This window comes from Urocitellus parryii, chromosome 4 (assembly GCF_045843805.1).
Source record: "Urocitellus parryii isolate mUroPar1 chromosome 4, mUroPar1.hap1, whole genome shotgun sequence".
Taxonomy (NCBI): domain Eukaryota; kingdom Metazoa; phylum Chordata; class Mammalia; order Rodentia; family Sciuridae; genus Urocitellus; species Urocitellus parryii.
The window spans coordinates 131,474,383-131,494,558 of record NC_135534.1 but is presented as its reverse complement, the minus strand read 5'-3'; the positions used below and the strand labels follow the sequence as shown (position 1 = coordinate 131,494,558).

At 39.4% G+C, this 20,176-nt stretch overlaps 1 protein-coding gene across 4 annotated transcripts in view; it reads right to left on the bottom strand.

Annotated features, from left to right (window-relative positions):
- Nucleotides 1–14,422: 14,422 nt before the first annotated feature.
- Nucleotides 14,423–20,176, bottom strand: part of LOC113200928 (TLE family member 1, transcriptional corepressor) — a 92,079-nt gene continuing 86,325 nt past the window's right edge. For all 4 annotated transcript variants that reach the window (XM_026414530.2, XM_026414531.2, XM_026414532.2 and 1 more), the window contains exons 17-20: nucleotides 18,184–18,331; nucleotides 16,530–16,680; nucleotides 15,168–15,244; nucleotides 14,423–15,021 (exon numbers count right to left, since the gene is read on the bottom strand). In XM_026414530.2, coding sequence (XP_026270315.2) covers nucleotides 14,914–15,021; nucleotides 15,168–15,244; nucleotides 16,530–16,680; nucleotides 18,184–18,331 — 484 coding nt within the window. In that variant the 3' untranslated portion in view covers nucleotides 14,423–14,913. The remainder of the gene's footprint in view (nucleotides 15,022–15,167; nucleotides 15,245–16,529; nucleotides 16,681–18,183; nucleotides 18,332–20,176) is intronic.

Here is a 20,176-nt window from a genome sequence, read left to right as displayed (position 1 = left end):
GCTTATTTTATAATTAGTATCATAAGAAACAGTTGCACTGCCCCACGAATCCTCTGTGTTCTGCCTATTCATCCCTCCCTTTTTAGTAACCAATGGTAACCACTGATCTTTTAATTGCCTCAAGAGTTTTACCTTTTCCAGGATATTATATAGTTGGAATCATACAATATGTAGCCTTTTCAGATTGGCTTCTTTCATTTAGTTATATGCATTCAAATTTCCTTTATGGATTTTCATGGCCTGACAGCTCATTTCTTTTTAGTGCTAAGTAAGATTCCTTTGGATGTACCACAGCTTATTTATCCACTGGGATGTATTAGTCTGGGTTTTTTAACAGGACACGTGTATGTGTGTCTTTGGGAAGGGGTGTTGATTATAAAGAATTGTCTCCTGCAATTGTGTAGGCTGAGGAGCCTGAGGATCTTCCGTTGGCATGCTGAGACTCTGGACAGGAGAAATGATGCTAAAGTTTCAGTCCAAAGGCTTGAGAACCAGGAGAGCCCAAAGGCAGAAGAGGATTAGTGTTGCAATTCAAGGATGGTCAGAGAACAAATTCTCCCTCACCCTTTTTTGATCTGTTCATGCTTTCAAAAGGGAGTGTAATCTACTTTGCTCAGTCTACCAAAGTGTTAATCTCATCCAGAAACACCCTCACAGGCATTCTCAGAATAATGTTTAACTAAATATCTGGGCACTTCATGACCCAGCCAAGTTGACAAAATAAATTAACCACTATATTCACTCACCTGCTATAGAACATCTTTAGTTTCCAAGTTTTGGCAATTATGAAGAAATCTGCTATAAACATCTGTGTGCAGGTTTTTGTGTGGACATACATTTCTACCCAATTTGGGTAAGAACCAAGGAAAATGATTGCTGCGTCCTACAGAAAGAATATGGTTAATTTTGTAAGAAACCACCAAAGTGTCTTCCAAAATGTCTGTTGCATTTTGTATTCCCACCAGCAATGAATAAAAGTGTTCCTGTTATTCCACATCACCATGTATATTCTTGTATTAACTATAGTATTTAAAATATTGTTGTAAAATATTACTTTTGATTGTCACTGAGTTTTTTGGTGCCATTCTAAAATTCTGAGCCCAAGGCCATTGCTTCCTTACTTTACCCTAGTCCTGCCTCCTGGCTCAGCTTTTCCAGGGTAGAAACAATTTCTTCTTCTTCTCTTCCTCTTCCTCTTCTTCTTCTTCAAGAAATAGAGCAAGAAAAGTCTTAGTGAAATGTCTGACATACATTAAATGCTCCATGAATTTTAATCATAGTAATGAATATTATGTCCCTCAAATAGTACCTGCCAGTTATTTTCATACAGTAAATGTTTGTAGAAGTAAACGCTTTTTATGTAATTGAAATACAGATGCTCCTAGACTTACAATGATGTTACATGCCCATAAGTACATAGTAAGTTAAAAGTTATCATTAAGTTGAAAACACATTTAATACACCTAACCTACCAAGCATCATATTTCAGCCTAGCTACCTTAAACATACTCCAAACATTAACACTAGCCTACAGTTGAGTAGAATCATATAACACGAAGCCCATTTTGTTAAAAAAGTGCTCAATACCTTGTGTATACACACAGATGGGCAGTTTATACAGGACGGGTGCAAAAAAATCACCCCAATATCGATAAATGCTGGCAACACAATACACTGCAGAGTATTGGTCATTTATTCTCGAGATCGCCTGGGTGACTGACAGCTGCTGCTGCCCTGCATCAGAAGAGATTATTGAACTGCATATTGCTGACCTGGGGAAAAAATAACTCAAAATTTGAAACATAGTTTCTATTGGCCATCTATTGCTTTTATACCATCTCTAAGTAAAACAAAAAAAAATTGTAAATTGGACCATGGTAAGCCAAGGAACATCTGTATCCTATTACTTCATTTACTTTTTTTCTGTGGAGTAGGGTGCATTGTTCCAGGGTACTGCAATACAAGGTCAATGAATGGAATAGATGGAGCAAGCTCCTATTCCATCTCCCTGCTCCTAAAATCCTCTGTCATCTATGTTAAAAGCATCTTGTTGTCTGTTCTGTCAGTCCCTGCCAATCTGTTAATTGGAAACTATCTGTATCTTTTTTTTGGGGGGGGGGTGGGAGATATTGGGATTGAACCCAGGGTACTAACCACTGAGCAACATCCCAGTCCTCACTAAGCTATTGAAGGTCTCGCTGAGTTGCTGAGGCTGGCTTTGAACTTGCCATCCTCCTGCCTTGGCCTCCCAAGCTGCTGGGATAATAGAGATGCACCACCATGCCCTAGCACCTGTTCATATATTATATTCATCTCTAACATTTCAAAGATGATATCTGAAAAAGTCTAGTCTTATGCTTTAGGTAGCTAATGCTTCCACTAAGTTTTAGATGCAGAAAAGATCTCTGGTTTAGGCTGGAAGAAAGCCAGTTTCTTTTGCCTTTCTTGTGATGGAGTGCAATGAGGATTTGCATTTTCTCTGAGACTCTCTGGGGGATTAAAATAACATTATGATTCAATAAAAAGTGCGCCAGGCAGCCTCTCTTCCACATAGCTACATGTCACTGTGGTTGTTTTCTATTTAAAGTTTTTAAAAAATAAAGTATGTAATCCAATCCTGACTTTAGAGTTTGTTCCAATGTTTTTAATCAATTCTAGTTTTATTTAAAAAGATCAGTATTTATTTCTTCTGTAATTTTCCTCAAATTTCTAGAATCATTGAATTGTTGATTTGAATGACTTAAAAGATTCCCAAGGACTGGCAAATTATGGTATTATAATTGTTAAGCTTGGAATAGCCATAAACCAGATTAGCTCAAAATGCAGACAGTGGATGTGGTGGTACATACCTACAATTCCAGTGACTTGGGAGTCTGAGGCAGAAGGATTGCAAGTTCAAGGCCAGTCTCAGCAATTTAACAAGAACCTGTCTCAAGGTAAAATAAAAAGGGCTGAGGATGTAGCTCAAAAAAACAAAACAAAACAAAACAAAAAAACAGTTGTCTGTGATGACACTTTGACTATTGAATTTTGTGAGAAGGCCGATGGAAAGGCTGAGAGAACACTTCCCATTCTAACAGGATAATCACTGATATTTTTGTGACTGTGCCAAGAAGCTATCCCAGAAGTTCTCACAATTACGCATGGCAAGTCGTTTAATAACCTGCTTTTGAACAGCTGTCAATTGCCCACATAAGGAACTACATTTACTACATACAATGAAATCTCTGTTCAAATCAAATCAAAGGCTTATTTATACACGTCAGCATCTCCTAACTCAAAAGAAATCATATGGGCATCAAGGGCTTGAGCCCAGGTAGGAAGACCACCCAGCCCATTTCACAGTCAATTGGAGGAAGGTACAAGAGGAGGGGGAGAAGAGAAAGCAGTGTAGTCTGTTTAATACTTTTTAGCTTCAGATAATAGCTAACTATTTATTTTAACATTTGTCTGCACCCAGAAAGGGGGAGAAAGACAGCCACCGAAATCCATTTCAGCACTTTGCCCATGTGAGTCATTCAACCAAACAACACTTCATCACCCAGTAGCCCTCAGAAACCTCCTGAGTTGTGGCCACCATGAAGCCTTCCCTCAGCTATTGATGCCAAAGTGGCTGTCAGGACAGTCTGGCCATGGTGCTGAACTCCTCATACCTAGGGGTTGCATTAGGAGTTATCACACACACCAGAAAACAATATTGACCAAATCATATTATTATATATTGTTCACATATGAAATGTCACGAATAAAAAAGAGTTGTGACATAGGTAAGCATTGTGCTAAGTATAGTTTATATATGTATTTTCCCACCATCAATAGGTAGCCATTGGTATATACTAAGTGTATGTCATTCATTGAGGCTTAAAACTGTTAAAGTGACCTTTCAATAGACTTTATTTATTTATTTTTTTGTACTAGAGATTTAACTCACGAGCATTTTACCACTGAACTACACCCCTAGCCCTTTTTTTTTCTTTTCTTTTTATTTTTTGAGACAGGGTCTCACTAAGTTGCTTAGGGTCTCACTAAGTTACTGAAGTTGACCTGGAACTTGCAATCCTTCTTCCTCAGCCTCCAGAGCCACTAGGATTACAGGTGTGCATCACTGTGCCCAGTTCTTTTTTTTTTTTTTTAAACAACTTAAGTCTCATGTTAATAGAGGAGCTCAGAATAGATTATATGTTACATTGTATCTTTATTTTAACCAAAGACAACTGGAAAGGCTAAAATTCATAACATGAGTGATTCAGCATTTCCTCATGGCAAAGCTGAGAGTTGAAATTCCCTGATAGCACACTGAAACTTTTGTAGAGTCCAGTCCCCAGCACTTCCTAAAAAAGATTTCCAATTATTATATCCTGAGAACCCATGTCTTCTAGAAGTCAAAATATCTACAACAGAAATAAATTAGACAATGTGACCAAATTTTTAGGCACCAATGCAGAGATTAAAAATCACACCACTGAAAGTACAGGAAGTCCACATCTTTCAAATCTGAAAATATCTGATATAAGTTACAGCACAGAGTAGAAGGTTACCAGGTTGCTAACTATTAGTGCGGAATTTAGAAACACAAATATTGTAGAAAAAGTGTTTTACCCATTGGCAAAGAGGATACCATGGAAAGCAATAAAAATCACCTGGGCCATATTCCAGAATAATTATTTTTTGATAAAACATTGTAAAATGTTAAAAAAACAAATGTCTTGATTAGGTGTACTCTATTTTATCCACTCTTCAAATAAGAGTCTTTCCAGCCAGATGATATGTCATGGGATTGTACAAATTGGCATTTGCAGATATCAAAAGGACACCCACCACCTAGAGAGACACTTGAGTGTACTGTCGGTTGCTGGCTGTCAGTGGCCTTTCTCATTCTGTTTCTATGGAAATTGACATTAGAGAGGTGGAGGAAGGAGGAGTTAGGTGTTTTTATTACATTATTTCAAATATAATGTTGCCGTCCTTTTCCTTCTTTGTACCCATCTGAAACTGGTTACCCTGGCAACAGAATCAGGGATGCCACCCCCCAGGAGCTGAGAGGCTTACTTTGCAGGACCAGAAGGCCAGTTACCAGCTGGCTAACTATTAGTCACAATTCCTCACAACCAAAAGGGCATAAAGAAGAAAAAGAATTGGAAGTGGCTTGGAACTTCCTAAGAAACTTTGAAAAATGCAAATTTTCTTTATTCTAAAAGCTAGTCATTCAAGTAAAACAAATATAGAGGCAGGGAGGTCTGCCATCACAAGATAACCACCTAATCCCCCAGGGCCACATAGCTCCTCTCAGGCTTGGTCCACCTGCTCATGTATGTTCTTATTTATTTTTGCAATGTTGGGGATTGAACCCAGGGCCTTGTGCATGCTAGGCAAGCACTCTACAACAAAGCCACGTCTCTAGCCTCTGTTCAGCACTTTCTTATACAACATGCTCACTTCGTAGAAGAGAAAAAGGGAAATTCCTGACAAAGACTCATTAGGTCATTTTCCCCCAAAGATCGATGTTTCTTCATACGGAGTGCTTGGTTTTCCAAGGGACTATAGTTGTTTTTAAAAAGATTTTTTCACTGCAGAGGGTATGTTAAATGGAGAATGTGGTGGCACTAAAATGGCTGTCTGCTTAAAAAAATAATAATATTCAAGAAACCATAGGGGAAAGAAAAGAGTAGCCATTAAGCTAAACTATTAAGAATGGTTGCACTTTACATTCCAAATGTGAAGCTATGTATTGGGGCTATTACAATTGCAGAGTGCTATGCAGAGGATTCAGTAGAATGGCCATGTAAATTGAAAAGCAAACTAATGTCTTTTCAAGCTCTGGAAACCACAGAAGGAATTTGCTCCCAAGTGGAAAACTCTAGGCAATCAACCAATGAATCACTCACCCAAAGAATAAGAGCTTTCTTTGTCTTTTCATCAACTGTCTTTTTAAGCATAGTAGGATATGGGTCACTTCATGCAATACCAGAACTAGAAGGATGAGGCTTTCGTATAGACTCCACTGGTGCTGATGGTTTCTTTATGGAGTTTGCCCCTTTTCTTTAATTTTGCCACATAAAGCATTCTTTATGAAAGGTTATAGGTAAATTGCTTGATAAAAAAATAGAACTCTTGATTGAGATGCTTGTGTTGGACGGAGTTATTAGATTTTACTTACATGCAAATAAGAGAGCCAACTATACAAATGAAAAATACATTCATATTCATGCCCTACGGTCTGGCAATCCTGTTCTTGAGATTATTCCAAGATAATAGTTCAAAAGAAAGAAATTCTATATGTGAAGATGTTTAATACAGCATTAGATATAAAACATGGTTAGAAATAACCATGAAATATTGCAGAAGTAGTCTAAATATGATGCTGAGTCATTTGAACTGCAGACTATGCAGAAATGAGGGAAAAATAAGGACTTGTGATAGCTAATGACAAAATCAGAATGTGAAATGGAATGTGTATTTGTGTTTATGTATATGAGCTTGTGAAAATAAAGGAAATATTCCAAAGATAGCATCATTAGGAGGGAAAAGGTTTTTTTTTTTTCTTTAATGCATTGTTACCTCTATACTAGTTATTTCTCTAACTAGACACACTGCAAGGAAAATAGGATAAAAAAAATAGCATAGCCCTGTTCACCGCAAAGGCAGTGACCGTTTACATTTAAAAAATTGTTGAAATTTTGACAACTAATGAAGCAGGTGGAAATTGTGCTCACTCCTTTTGACTAAAATGAATAGAAAAACCTTTAAAATTTACCACCCAGACTCTAAGAGATACTGAAACACATATTTTCTTCTGAGGGAGAATGGTCTGAATCTAAGAAATGAAGGGTACCCTCCCAGCTCAACCCACTAAGTAAAACCACTTACTGACATCAGGAGCATCTTTTTTTCAGAGATAAGTGAAGCTATGCACAGAGAAGACAAACACCAGTTGTCAACCAGTCCTGTCAGAACTGAAAAGTGTGCACGCTACGAAGCTCTGCGAGTTTCTTTAGAAGGTAACACATGGATTTGCTTATTTCTAGAAGACACCAAAGTTCTAAGGGCCCTGGAAGTTGTAGTGGGGTCTGACTTCACTACGACCACCAAGTCACCCGTGGCTCTAATCACATGGTCTGCAAGGTGTTGTTAGCATCTGCCTTGGGATGGCTTCCCAACTGCCGGAGGCAATCACAAGTTATGACAAGTGGTAGGTTCATTAATCAGCCTAACTGGGCCCTAACTGGCAATTTCTCAAAGAAATTCATGTTAAATTCACACAGTATTTTATTTAATCCCTTCAACAACCTTGTGAGGTAGGTACTTTAGTTCTCCTTTTGCAGTTGCAGAAAGGTTCTGGGATGGGATACTAACTACATTGCTCAGGGCTACAGAGAAATGATAAATATACATCACACCTGGGAACTATAGCTGGGGTCGACTTGATTCCAAACAGAGCTCTTCCTCACACACCAATCTCCACTGGGCTGTTTCTAATTGTTGTTCTCATTGAAAAAATGACTTATGGGGCTATAGAAGTACTTTTAATTTTATACTGAGGTACTTTTAATTTTATACTGCAAATTGGTGCAGCCAATTTGGAAAGCAGTATGGAGATTTCTTGGAAAGCTGGGAATGGAACCACCATTTGACCCAGCTATTCCCCTTCTGGGTCTATTCCCTAAAGACCTAAAAAGAGCATGCTACAGGGACGCTGCTACATCGATGTTCATAGCAGCACAATTCACAATAGCAAGACCGTGGAAGCAACCTAGATGCCCTTCAATAGAAGAATGGATTAAAAAAATGTGGCATTTATACACAATGGAGTATTATTCTGCATTAAAAAATAACAAAATCATAGAATTTGGAGGGAAATGGATGGCATTAGAGCAGATTATGCTAAGTGAAGCTAGCCAATCCCTAAAAAACAAATGCCAAATGTCTTCTTTGATATAAGAAGAGTAACTAACAACAGAGTAGGGAAGAAGAGCATGAGAAGAAGACTAACATTAAACAAGGAGGAGAGGTGGGAGGGAAAGGGAGAGAGAAGGGAAATTGCATGGAAATGGAAGGAGACCCTCAGGGTTATACAAAATTACATACAAGAGGAAGTGAGGGGAAAGGGAAAAATAATACAAGGGGGAGAAATGAATTACAGTAGAGGGGGCAGAGAGAGAAGAGGGGAGGGGAGGGGAGGGGAGGGGGGATAGTAGAGGATAGGAAAGGCAGCAGAATACAACAGACATGAGTATGGCAATATGTAAATCAATGGAAGTGTAACTGATGTGATGCTGCAATATGTATACGGGGTAAAAATGGGAGTTCATAACCCACTTGAATCAAAGTGTGAAATATGATATATCAAGAACTATGTAATGTTTTGAACAACCAACATTAAAAAAAAGAAAAAAAATTATATTGAGGTAGTTTTTTTATTATTTAGGTTAAAATAGATCCCTACTTTTATTATTAAGGTTTACAATCATTATTAAGGTTTACAATCATTGCAGTTTCTAAATGCTCTAATTTGGATCTGGAATATCCCTTCAAAGGCCCATGTGTTAAAGGTTTAGTCCTCAGCTGGGCATTATTGGGAGATGGTGGAATACTTTAAGTGGGACTTAGTGAAGTCTTCTGGTCTTTGAAGGGATAATGAAACCCAGCCCCTCCCATATCCTCTTTTGTTCTGGTCATAGGGTGAATGGTTGGCTTTGCCATGTGCTCCTCCCATGATGTGCTGCCCACTCTAACTGAAAGCAATAGGTTTGCCCAATCATGAACTGGAACCTCCAAAACTGTGAGTCAAAATAAACCTTTCTTTTTAAGTTGATTGTCCCAGGTATTTTGTTACAGTATTAGAAAGCTGATTAATGTACTGAATTATCCCTTGGAGGCAAGAAAGGAATAAAGATGAAAAATAATTATCACACTAATAATTCTTGAAAACAACAGGTTCTTAATATTAAAAATAGAACACAAGTTTATACAACAAAAGCATATTGAGAAAATTAGACATTTACTTTGTCTAAAAGAAGCTATTAGGAGTATAAAAAAGTCTATGAAAGCTTTTCTAGGAATTGTTAGAACAAACATCTATTGTTCTTAATGATGGGAATAGACTAACTTCTTCAGAGTCCTTTAAAAGAATGAGTCTAAGCTAGAATAAAACTAAATAGGAAAATAAGATGTCATTTATTGGCTATCATTAGGGAAGAAAAATTGTAAGAGTAAGAAGATTACTGAGGTTGACCTGGGGCAAGCTGGCATTCCCATGCTTTGCTGGGGACAGTATTATTAAGCTCAATATTTCTGGGAAGCAATTGGTAGTGTGTTATATCAAAGGCCTGAAATATTTTATCTTTTATTGCAGCAATTCCACTTCTTGGGAGTATTCCTAAGGACAGGAATAGAAATAAGGAGAGAAAAAGACACATGAACATTTTCTTTATAAGGACTATAATATCTCAATGTTCAAAACAGTCTACATAGCTAACCTAAAAAGTGAAAAATAAGCAAATAATTGTATATCCAATTTTAAGAATTGTGAAAAAAAATATATAAACTGAGGGATGTAGCACAGTGGTAGTGTTTGCCTCGTCTATAAGGCCTTGTGTTCCATCCCCAGCACTACCAAAAAAGTAAAACACCAAAATAAGAGACTTGAGTGTGACTATCTGGGTTAAAACCTTACTCTACACTGGCTGTGTGACCGTAAGCTAGTTATTTATGCTTTGTGTGCCTCAGTTTCCTTATCTGTTAAATGATGAACCCAGTTAACTATCTTCATTAGGCTTTTGTGAAAATCAGTTGAGAGAACATAAAATTGCTTAATGATCCTTTGGCATGTAGTAAACACTCACCATATGTTAGGAATGGTAATAACTTTGATATCTGACATAGCTTGCATAAAAAAATAGTTTCTGGATGGAACAATGTTTTTACTTTCTTCATTGCATCATGTTGTATTTTCCAAATGGAAAAATCAGGTAAATAACATGTTTGTGATTTTTTTTAAAGCATCAATAAAAACAAGGGATACCTAGTATTTAAATGTAATTACATGTGAGAATATACGGAATTATTTGGCACATTGCCTCAATGACACACAAGAGTTATCCCAAACACTTGCTGGGATGGCATTGTTGGGTGCTCATACCCCTTCCTTTATTATTGGTAATTTCTTCCCTATTTTCTCTCACTGGAAAAAATTCCACATTAGTCACCTGCCCAGAGGCCAACTTATTGAAGTTGCATTCTCAATAAACTTTGGATTTTTGAGGGAATTTAATGTGATCATTCAAAGAATGAAAACACTCTAAAAAGCTTTGGTGCTTTACATGTAGTAAGTGTTCTAATTTTCAAAGAATAACTTCTAACTATGCATCACCACCCCAGTAAAACACTGTGTACACTCTTGAGGCCTCCCCCATATTTAAAGATTCATATTCCTTTCAGTTATATGGAAGCGGAGAAGCACCTTTTTAATAATTCAGTTACAGCCTGGACCTATCATAATGTTCTGCATCATAAGTTTTCAGAAGAGACTATCAGAACAGATGTCAAACAAAACTTCAGTAGAGTTAACCTTGCATTCTAATTCTTGGCCACAAGGCCTAAAGCACAGGAGGACTCCACATCTTAGCATACAAATGCACACTGTTATTATTATTAAGTTGACAAGATATACTGTACATATTCTTGCTCTAGATCAGCAGTTCTCCAGTGTAGTCTAAAAACCAGCCGCCTCAGGACAACCTGAGAATTTGCTCTGGCAATGCCCTGACTAGAATCTGAGAAATCTAATTTTGGAGTACTCCTTCTGATCAGACATTTCCCTAGAAATGTGAACCAATTAAGAACAAAACATCTAGCTGTTTATTAAGCACTAGGATAAAAACATGTAGGCAAAAAAGTTTTGGCTATCGGGATAAAGTTCCCCGGGGAAGAAAAAGAACCTTATACAAGTTTCATCTTGCTCTTCCCTAATTAATTGGACAATTTGATTAGATATCGAGAAGTCACCAACCCATGGGCCCACAGCAGAATGGAATGTATGTTGTTTGGGGGTTGTTTTTTTTTTGGGGGGGGGCAGAGGGTGTTTGGGGGGCAGGAGGCCTGGCGACTGAGACCAGTGTGCACTCTACAACTGAGCTACACCCACAGTCCTTTTTATTTTGAGACAGAATCCCACGAAGTTGCTGAGGGTTATCCTTAACTTGAGATCCTCCTGCCTTAGCCTCCTAAATTGCTGGGATCCCAGGACGGAACCACCAGCCCTGGCAGAGTAGAGTTTAAAAGAGCACCACTTAATTAACTTCTCATCATGATAGAAGCAGCAGTCTCTTGGTGGAATGAAACCATGTACAGTTAAGGCTCCAATGCCTCTCTGTGGTCTGTTGGAAAGCTCTGGGAAAGTCACACCATATAAATGAAACGGCAATTATTCATGTACCCGTTTGAATAGTCTTCAGCTTTGAAATAGCTGCTGCTTACCAGTCATGCCATCTTAAAAGAGTTAAACATCAAAAATACCACCTCTTAACCACAAAATACCTCCCATATCACTTTGTACAGGAACTTAATGCTAATTATCATGCTGATAACAGTTTTTGTCCTATGAAGTACAAGAAATAACTAGCTATAAAGAAAGTGTTAGCAAACCAATCTTAACCAGTACTTTTTTTTTTTTTTTTTTGCTCAGTTTCATAGAAGAGCTATGTGGTAGAAACCAACACACAAGGTGTAAAGACTGAGAGAGGTTAAAAAAAAATCAAGATATATAATTTGCTGATAAAAATAATGAGGAAAGTATTTACATAAATCAGTGAAAACAAACTTATTGATATACCTACAATATTACATTGCATGGTATGTAAGAGAATTGTGCACACTGTAAATATTTAAATTAAATGAAGAGGAAACTTGGGAGAGTTAGGGGAAAACACACACACACACACACACACACACACACACACACACACACACATCACTCTTAAGATGTAAAAGAACACAGAGCCCATAGTAAAACCAGAACTTAATTCTATGTCCTTTGAGCCTATGGGGACATTGCTTCCCTGAGATTTGGTTAGTTTTTAGGGACAATAATACCATTTCCTGAGATTTTTATATGTAAAACCGCCTAGCAGCATAGTCCTTGACACACAGAATGACCAGTGTCCCACTGACTCAGAATTGCTGACTCCTACTTTGTACTCCATGTTCAAGACCAAGGGTACTGGAACATCTGGCACATGGGTTCTCAACAATCACATGATCCCAACCTTCTGAGGGAGAGGAGAGGCAACTGCTCACGCCACAGCTCAGGAAAAAAATCTTCCCACTCGTGCCCTCCAATAGCAAGACAACCACCACTCATGTTCCTGCTCACATGCCCACTTCTGACCCCCAAGACCCTGAAAAGCAGGCACAATTTTTTTTTTTTTTATCATTTTCATTAAGTAAGAAACAAGTGTCTGGCCCATTTTCCAAGATTCTAAATTCCATGAACAATGGGCCTAGCTTGCATTAGAATACCTCATACAAGACTCCTGCCATCAAGCCAGTCTCCCATCCAAAGTCAAATGGAAGTGGTTTCATTAGAATGAAGACAATCTATGAAGTCAGGCACAGTAGCGTATGCCTATAATTACAGCAACTCAGGAGGCTGAGACAGGAGGATCGAGTTTGAGGTCAGCATGAGCAACTCAGTGAGACCTTGTCTCAAAATAAATAATAAAAAGGTGCAGCGGTGTAGTTCATGAACCCCTGGGTTCAATCCTCAGTACCAAAAAAAAAAAAAAAAAAATTGTATGAATTAAGATTCTCAGAAAAACCCTATTAGAAAAAGAATACCTGAGGCTAGAAAACTGTATATAAAGCATGAAGGAAGATAAAGAATGCCCCCACCCCCAACAAAAACAAGACCATTTCTTTACCCGGAAACATTTTCAATGTGCCTCCCCTTCTCGGCGGGCTGTGGTTACACAACAAGGAACCAACACTTCCCAGTCTACCTTTTGGCAATCTGCCCTGGGACTTCATCTCTGCCAGTGGACTGGCAAATGGAAGCAATGAAATAAATCCTTTCCCTAGACATCTGTTTCGTCTCCACTGCTGCGATCACACAGCCACATTGTCGCCTTGAGTCCCTGGGTTTTAGATGGGAGAGAAACAAACCCTTGTGGCCTTTAGTCATTTAGTTTGTTATCCCTCTGTCACGGCAACTGCAACTTTAACTTACAATTAGAGAAAACCAGAAGGCAGGTGGATGAGAGAACAGAAAAAGTCAATGCTACATTAATAAGCCACCCAAATCTGGAGCATAAAAATCAACTTCATTATACAATGAAGGGGTGAGAGAGAAATCAGCTTTAGTAATTAGGGGTTTGCCATTCACTTAGTGAAAAGTGAAAATATTTAATACACTTTGTACATAAATATTTCTTTTGGCAAAAAGCAAACAAAGTAACATTTTTAAATATAAAAAAAGGCCTTAATGACAAACGAAAAATATTAAGACAAACTGCCAACAACTTGCTGCATCATAAGAAAATAAGAACATTAAAAATTCCTTAGGTGCTATTTTTAAATAGCTAGGAAAATTGGCTGAAAATTATTAGCCATTCTTTTCTAAAATACAACAGTAAATAACAGGTACATGAAGAATAAGTCACGTAGCCTTTCCAGGGGGAAACATGCTTGGCAACTTATGAAAAGCCTAGGGTTACAGATTTCATCTAATCAAATTAGTAAAACCTTGTCCACAAAGATAAAGACCAAAGAATAATGACAGATTGCAATGGCTGGAAATGCAGGGATAGCCTTAATGAGAGAGTGGGGCTGAGTGCTAGATATGGCTGGATTAAGTAAATTATATAATAGATTAAAATAAGTATTAATGAAATTGAAGCAGGTCAGCATTCCACCTTTCTCTTACGGGGAAATGAGCTCTCTGAGCAGCATAAATTATAATATAAAACCCAAGTCACCTAACATTTTTTGAAATGTGAAGCTTTTGAAGACATAAAATGGAGATTTAAAAAGATGGAACTTTCCAGAGAAAAGAGATATTCTGCCGTCCAATGAATCACCAGGAAAAAGTAGACCTTAATTTGTGACCTTGAAGCACAAGAGTTTCATAACAACAAACAAAAAAGACTCTTGAAGAGTAAGTAACTGTAGTTTCCTAAATTAAACTGCCATTAATATACCTTCAGTTGCTCGAGATTCTTACTCGAGTTTCCGGAAAGTCAGAAGCGTTTGATGGGTTCTGTTTTCACGAGCAGGAGTCCACAACCAAATGCACGAAGAAAGAAACACATTTTCAAACTTCTTCTACAAATGTATGGACTCTACTTATCAAACCCACGTGGATGATCCCAAAGCTTTGATTAACAACAGTAAAGAAGGAGAAGGAGAACCACTTATTGGTACTAAAGGCTTTACTGTATTAAACCAAATATATTTACAATTTATACAAATGTTTAACCTTCAACAAAAATACAAAAAAACATTTCACAAGATGCAAAACCAGGAAACAAGTTCATTGGAGACACCACTGCTCTACAAAGGACGGAACGCAAGGTGAGGTGCAAGGACAGGAAGGAAATCTCTCTCAGGCCAGGTGTGGGCGACAGATCCTCCAGCGAGACGAGAACCGGCTGCAGCTCAGGTTGGCAGATTCCGTTCCTCAGTCCTACGCCCTTGGCCCCTCTGTCCAGGTGGTCGAGGTGCTCCATTTGGTCTAGGTAGGCGACCTTCTGTTGACGGAGTCGTTGCCTCCTCTTTGTAGACTCAAAGTAGTTTTGTGTCAAGGTTTGGAAACAGGTCTGTGTGTGTGTGTGTGTTTTCTTTAAAAGTTACAACTTTTCTATTTCTACAAATTCAAAACATTTTGGCCCAATTCAACTATAAACGTTAAATCACATGTTTTCAGTAGATGACTTCATAGACTGTGGCCTTCTTATCCCCTGAGCCAGTGACTATGTATTTATCATCCACAGAGATGTCACAGCTGAGCACTGACGAGGACTCTTTGGACTGGAAGAGAAAAACAATGGGCAAGTGTTTAATGTGGAACTTGGGTACAAAGGGGCCCTGCTCCCTCCATGGTTCCTTCACTTCTGGTTTCACAGGTGACGCTGTTGTCGAATTGCCATTCTACTAGGTAAGGAGTTTTTACATACCTGGAATATACTGGCTCCATAGGGGGTTCGCCAAGCATTGAGGAGGTTATCTTTTCCAGTACTCACAAACCACTTACCTAGAATTAACAAAAAACACGTAGTTTTTAACAAAAATTAAAATTCCTATGATAGTGTTGGCACCTTGAACTTAATCAAACAGAGCACTGCTATTGCATGAATAATCATATCCAAAGAACTGGTCTATGACCTGAGTAGAGGTTTTAAATCTGGGCTCCCCAGTGAATTATCTGTATGATCCCAGTAGAAGAGGGGTGACAACCTCATTAGTCACTGGATACGACTTGTACGACCATATTCAACACATAGTAGTCCCTCAAATATTGAATCAGTGAAGTTGTTTCACTTTGGACAGTTTCCTCATGACTAAATGGGATTGCAAAGAATTAAATATTGAATTTAATAGGGCATAGTGGCACACTTCTATAATCCTAGTGACCTGGAAGGCCGAGGCAGGAGATTGCAAATTCAAGACCAGCCTCAACCACTCAATAAGGCCCCAAGCAACTCAGCAAAACCGTGTCTCAAAATTTAAAATAAAACAGATCTGGGGGCTGGGGATGTGCCTCAAGCGGTAGCGCTCTCGCCTGGCATGCGTGCGGCCCAGGTTCGATCCTCAGCACCACATACAAACAAAGATGTTGTGTCCACCGAAAACTAAAAAATAAATATTAAAATTCTCTCTCTCTCTCTCTTTCCAAAAAAAAAAACCAGATCTGGGTATGAGTCTCAGCAGTCATGAGACCCTGGGTTCCACTCCCAATACTGCCTAACACCCTGCCCCAAATGTTGAACTTTTGTAAAATGTCAGTCATGTTATACAGCATTTAGATTGTGCTCAATGAATGTCAGCTAACTAATCCCTTTATCCTTTCACCTATCCACCCAGAGCACAAGTACAGTCTCCACATGAACTTTTCTCCTCGCTGTAACATGGAAGAATGAAGGTATAGCTAAAAATCCCCCCCTTTTTAACCCTGGGTTCCTCATCTTGGCCAGTTCACAATGACTTCCACTGTTCCTGACCGATTCTTCTAAAGATTCCTGCCTGCCCTTCTGCATGCAGAGTGGTAACAATTGCCCCACACCCCCACTCAAAACAAGTATGTGTCCAAACCTTGTATTAGGCAATTTCATCTCCTGCTGACTTTTCTCAAATTAGCAAAACAGACTGAAACAGACATTACCATGCTTGGAGGAACATATTAAAACAATAGAATTATTGCATCCAGCTGCTCGGAGAACAACATTTTTTCCAGATAGGATCTCTAACCAGATTTTTTTTTAGAAGTATTTTCCATTTAGGCCATCAATGACCTCCAGTTTCCTTTCAGTGGAACTCACCACAATAAGCAAATTTGAGGGACAGCACACAGCTCTCGTGGAGATGCAGCTGGTACTTGTCAGGCTTGTTCACATGCAGCACTTCCACGTTGCTGCTCTCCATGCCCACAGCTAGCCACTCCCCAGTTGGGCAGTATCCCAGGGAGAAGATCTGTAAGAAGCAGAACAGGGTCACTGATTATTTTGCTCAATAAACTTAGGAAGTGAAAAGGCAACCAGAAAGGCGGGTGGGGGGAGCAGGAGTAAGGACGAGAGGGGATCAGCCAAATCCAGACTGTGGGAAAGTGGACAAGGACAAGAGACCCAGCCCAGACGAACCAAGTGTCAAAAACCTTCATGGAACAGCTGGAAAACTTTGAACACTTCCCTCGTACGTGATGAAATTGAGGAATTATTCTTAATAATAGTGGCATCTGTTTGTGTGTTTTAAAGCCATCCCTATCTTTTTAGAGTCACTGACGGAAATACTCAGGGATAAAATGACATCTAGAATTTACTGTGCTTGGGGTGAGGATGACAGAGTGACAAGACTGGCCATGAACTGATAACCACCAAAGCTGAAGGATAAGCATCTACAAACAGTACTCTGTATTTTCAGATACATTTGAACACTTTATATATTTGTATAAATTTGAAAATTTCCATAATCTTAAATTTTAAAAAAGGAGAAGCCAAAAATAATATCCTACTTATTAGGATATAAGGAAAGGGTACCAAAGGGAAGATTATGAAAAAAAATCAACAAAATGTTAATAGAAACATAAAATGTGTTAGGAGTCCTATTTTTCTGGGCTGCATTATTTTAATGCCAAAAAAGGGTCTGAAAGTGCCAAGTAATGATCAAAAGAACAATTCTACCAGCAGAAAGCACTTAAAATGGCAAGCACACTCTTAACCCAAAACAATTCTAGAGCCAGACACTCAAAAAACTACTTTCCACAATCCACAAAGCTGCCATTTTTATATTATTTCAAAACTCTATAAATCTAGCTGGCCATGAGTCCATTTTTCATAGGATAAGTAATAAGATGGGCATCCACTGAGATAATGCTGCATTTTTTTTTTTTTTTTTTTTTTTTAAGTACTGGGGATTGAACCAATGGGCACTTAACCACTCAGCTACATCTCTCCAGCCTTTTTTATTCGAGGACAAGGTTTTACTAAGTTGCCAGCTGGCCTTGAACTTGAGATTCTCCTTCCTCAGGTTCCTGAGTTGCCGGAATTACAGGCATGTGCCACTGTGCCTGGCCTACTACACTTTTTAAGGCTCCTTGATGCAGCGCAAATGAATGAACTTTCAGAGCTGTTGTGACTTTCCCTACCCTGAATATTCTTCAAGCTCTATTTAAATGAGAATCAAATAATCATCTCTCACTCCACATTAGATGGTAAGAATAGGTACCACACACCAGCAGAGCTGGATAGAGTCTTCACTGTATGAATTCCCTAAACAAACACATCTGGAAATAAAGCAGTTCCACAGGATTTTAGAAGCCACTTGAGGAGTTTCAGGGGGTTTTTGTTAGTTTATTTGAATCAGTTCTCTCAGATTTAACCCCGATCTGTTTGTCCTACTGCCATCATCCTGGGGTGGGAAGGATGTCCCACACAGGCCACCTCAGAGATTCCAGGGCAAGAGAAAGCCAGTCGTCACCTGTGAGGTGAAGTCATGCTGCTGCAGCTGCCGCCCCTCGCGCAGGTCCCAGGACCTGACTGTGTTGTCCAAACCGCCCGTCCAGAGCTTGGTGCCATCGTTAGATATATCAATACAGCTGGCTCCGTCTGTGTGGCCCTGGAATTGCCTGATAAAACAAACCAGATTGAATAATGATTTCCTGCCAGAGCTCAAGGTAAACACTGTTGTGTTGTTAGTTTTGGACTCTCTGTATGTCATCTCGTCAGTGTCTGCTGATGTGTAAGATCAAACTAACCTTCCCCTGAGGAGGAAAGGAAACAGCACCTGCAGATTTTATTTTCTTTTTTCACAATCCAAGGGCTAAACAAATGCACTGCCATTGGAGGTTGCTACCCAGAAGTCAAATATGCTACTATGTCTTCTTTGATGAAATCTGTCTAGAGGAGAAAACTCCTCCCAGCTCTGGAAAGTGTTTAAGTGTTAAAAGAAAACAAAGGACAAACACAAAATCTCAAGTGTATGCCTGAAGGAAAGATTAAGGTACTGTACTTCAGTGGTGAAACTTGAATCCAGGAAAGTGGCTACCTTGTAAGCACTGGGACAAAAGTATTCTCATTCAGTGAGCAAATAAACATGGCAATGCCCTTCCTCCCAGCAAACCATGAGATCACCTGTTTGCTCAACCTTGCTTTCTGAATTAAAAAGAGCCCTGTGTTAGGAAATCTGGACTCCCAGAAACAAAGGGTCATGCTGGCGTCCTGACCTTGGAGGCACAGGGCAGAGACCAAAATAATTACGGAGGCAGATTGGTGGACACTTTGGCAAGACCTTGTCTTCAAGCTGAGCACAAGGTTTTTCATGACAGGAAAATCTCATACAGCATTCAAAAAGCACCACCAAAACCAACTAGGAAAGGGATTTGCTGAGCACAAGTGGCATACAAGGCAACAGGTGGGACCGGCTATGGGGAGGTCACCAAGGCTGGTGGTCCATGATGGTGACTATCAGGGACTTGGTTCTGCAGGCTAAGAGGGAGTTGGCAGAAGTGGCCAGAACAGATCACGATCCACCTTCAGAACCTGGTAAGACCAGACAAAGAAGTGCTTGGGAATTCTGACATTCAGAAGAAGGTTTCCATGCCTTTTCTTCCTCTAGGATGCAAACCTAATTATTCCCACCGAGCTCCAAATTCTTTTTTTGGGGGGATGGGGTGGGCGGCGGGGGGCGAGGGGTACTGAGTACTGAATCCAAGAGCATTCTACCAGTGAGCTACATCCCCAGTCCTTTTTATTTTGAGACAGGGCCTCACTAAGTAGCTGTGGCTGACCTTGAACTTCCAATCTTCTTGCCTCCGCTTCTCAAATTGCTGGGATTACAGGTGTATGCTACTGCACCCACTCAGAGGTCCAAACTTTTAAGATGAGCTTGGAATTTGAAAGAGTATAAGGGAAGGAAAAATTACCACTGTTGCCCTGAGCCAAGACGAGAACCATTATTTCAAAAAATTCACCCTCTATAAGCTATTCTGAATGTCTACACTTGTCCCAGGACCTCTTTTCCCACATGCCCCAAATCTTTCCCCCACTGTAGCCAGGCATAGCATCCCAACCAGGCCAGTACTCCTCCAAGTCCCCCCTACAAGTCCCCCAGGCACTGCCTTGCCTGTGTTTCTTTCCTTCAAACTGTTTTGGCAATTCAGGGATTCCCTCTTCCCTCCAGTCTGACTTCTTTTCATCTCTTCAACTCAGCAAATGTTTAATCCTTCACCCTAAATATCACTCTCTATCAACTCACAGCCCCCAGTGGATGTTCCTCCATCCTACCACCCTCCAAGAGAATATCTCCACATTACTCCCAAGCTACCAGACCAGAAGGCAGAACGTGCAGGGTCACAGGCGCACAAAGATTCTTCATTGCCCTGTCACACACAGCAGTCACATGCAGTCAGTCCAAATTGAGAAAGAGATGTGTCGAGCCCTACCCTCTTACATCTAATAGGCACTGACTTCAA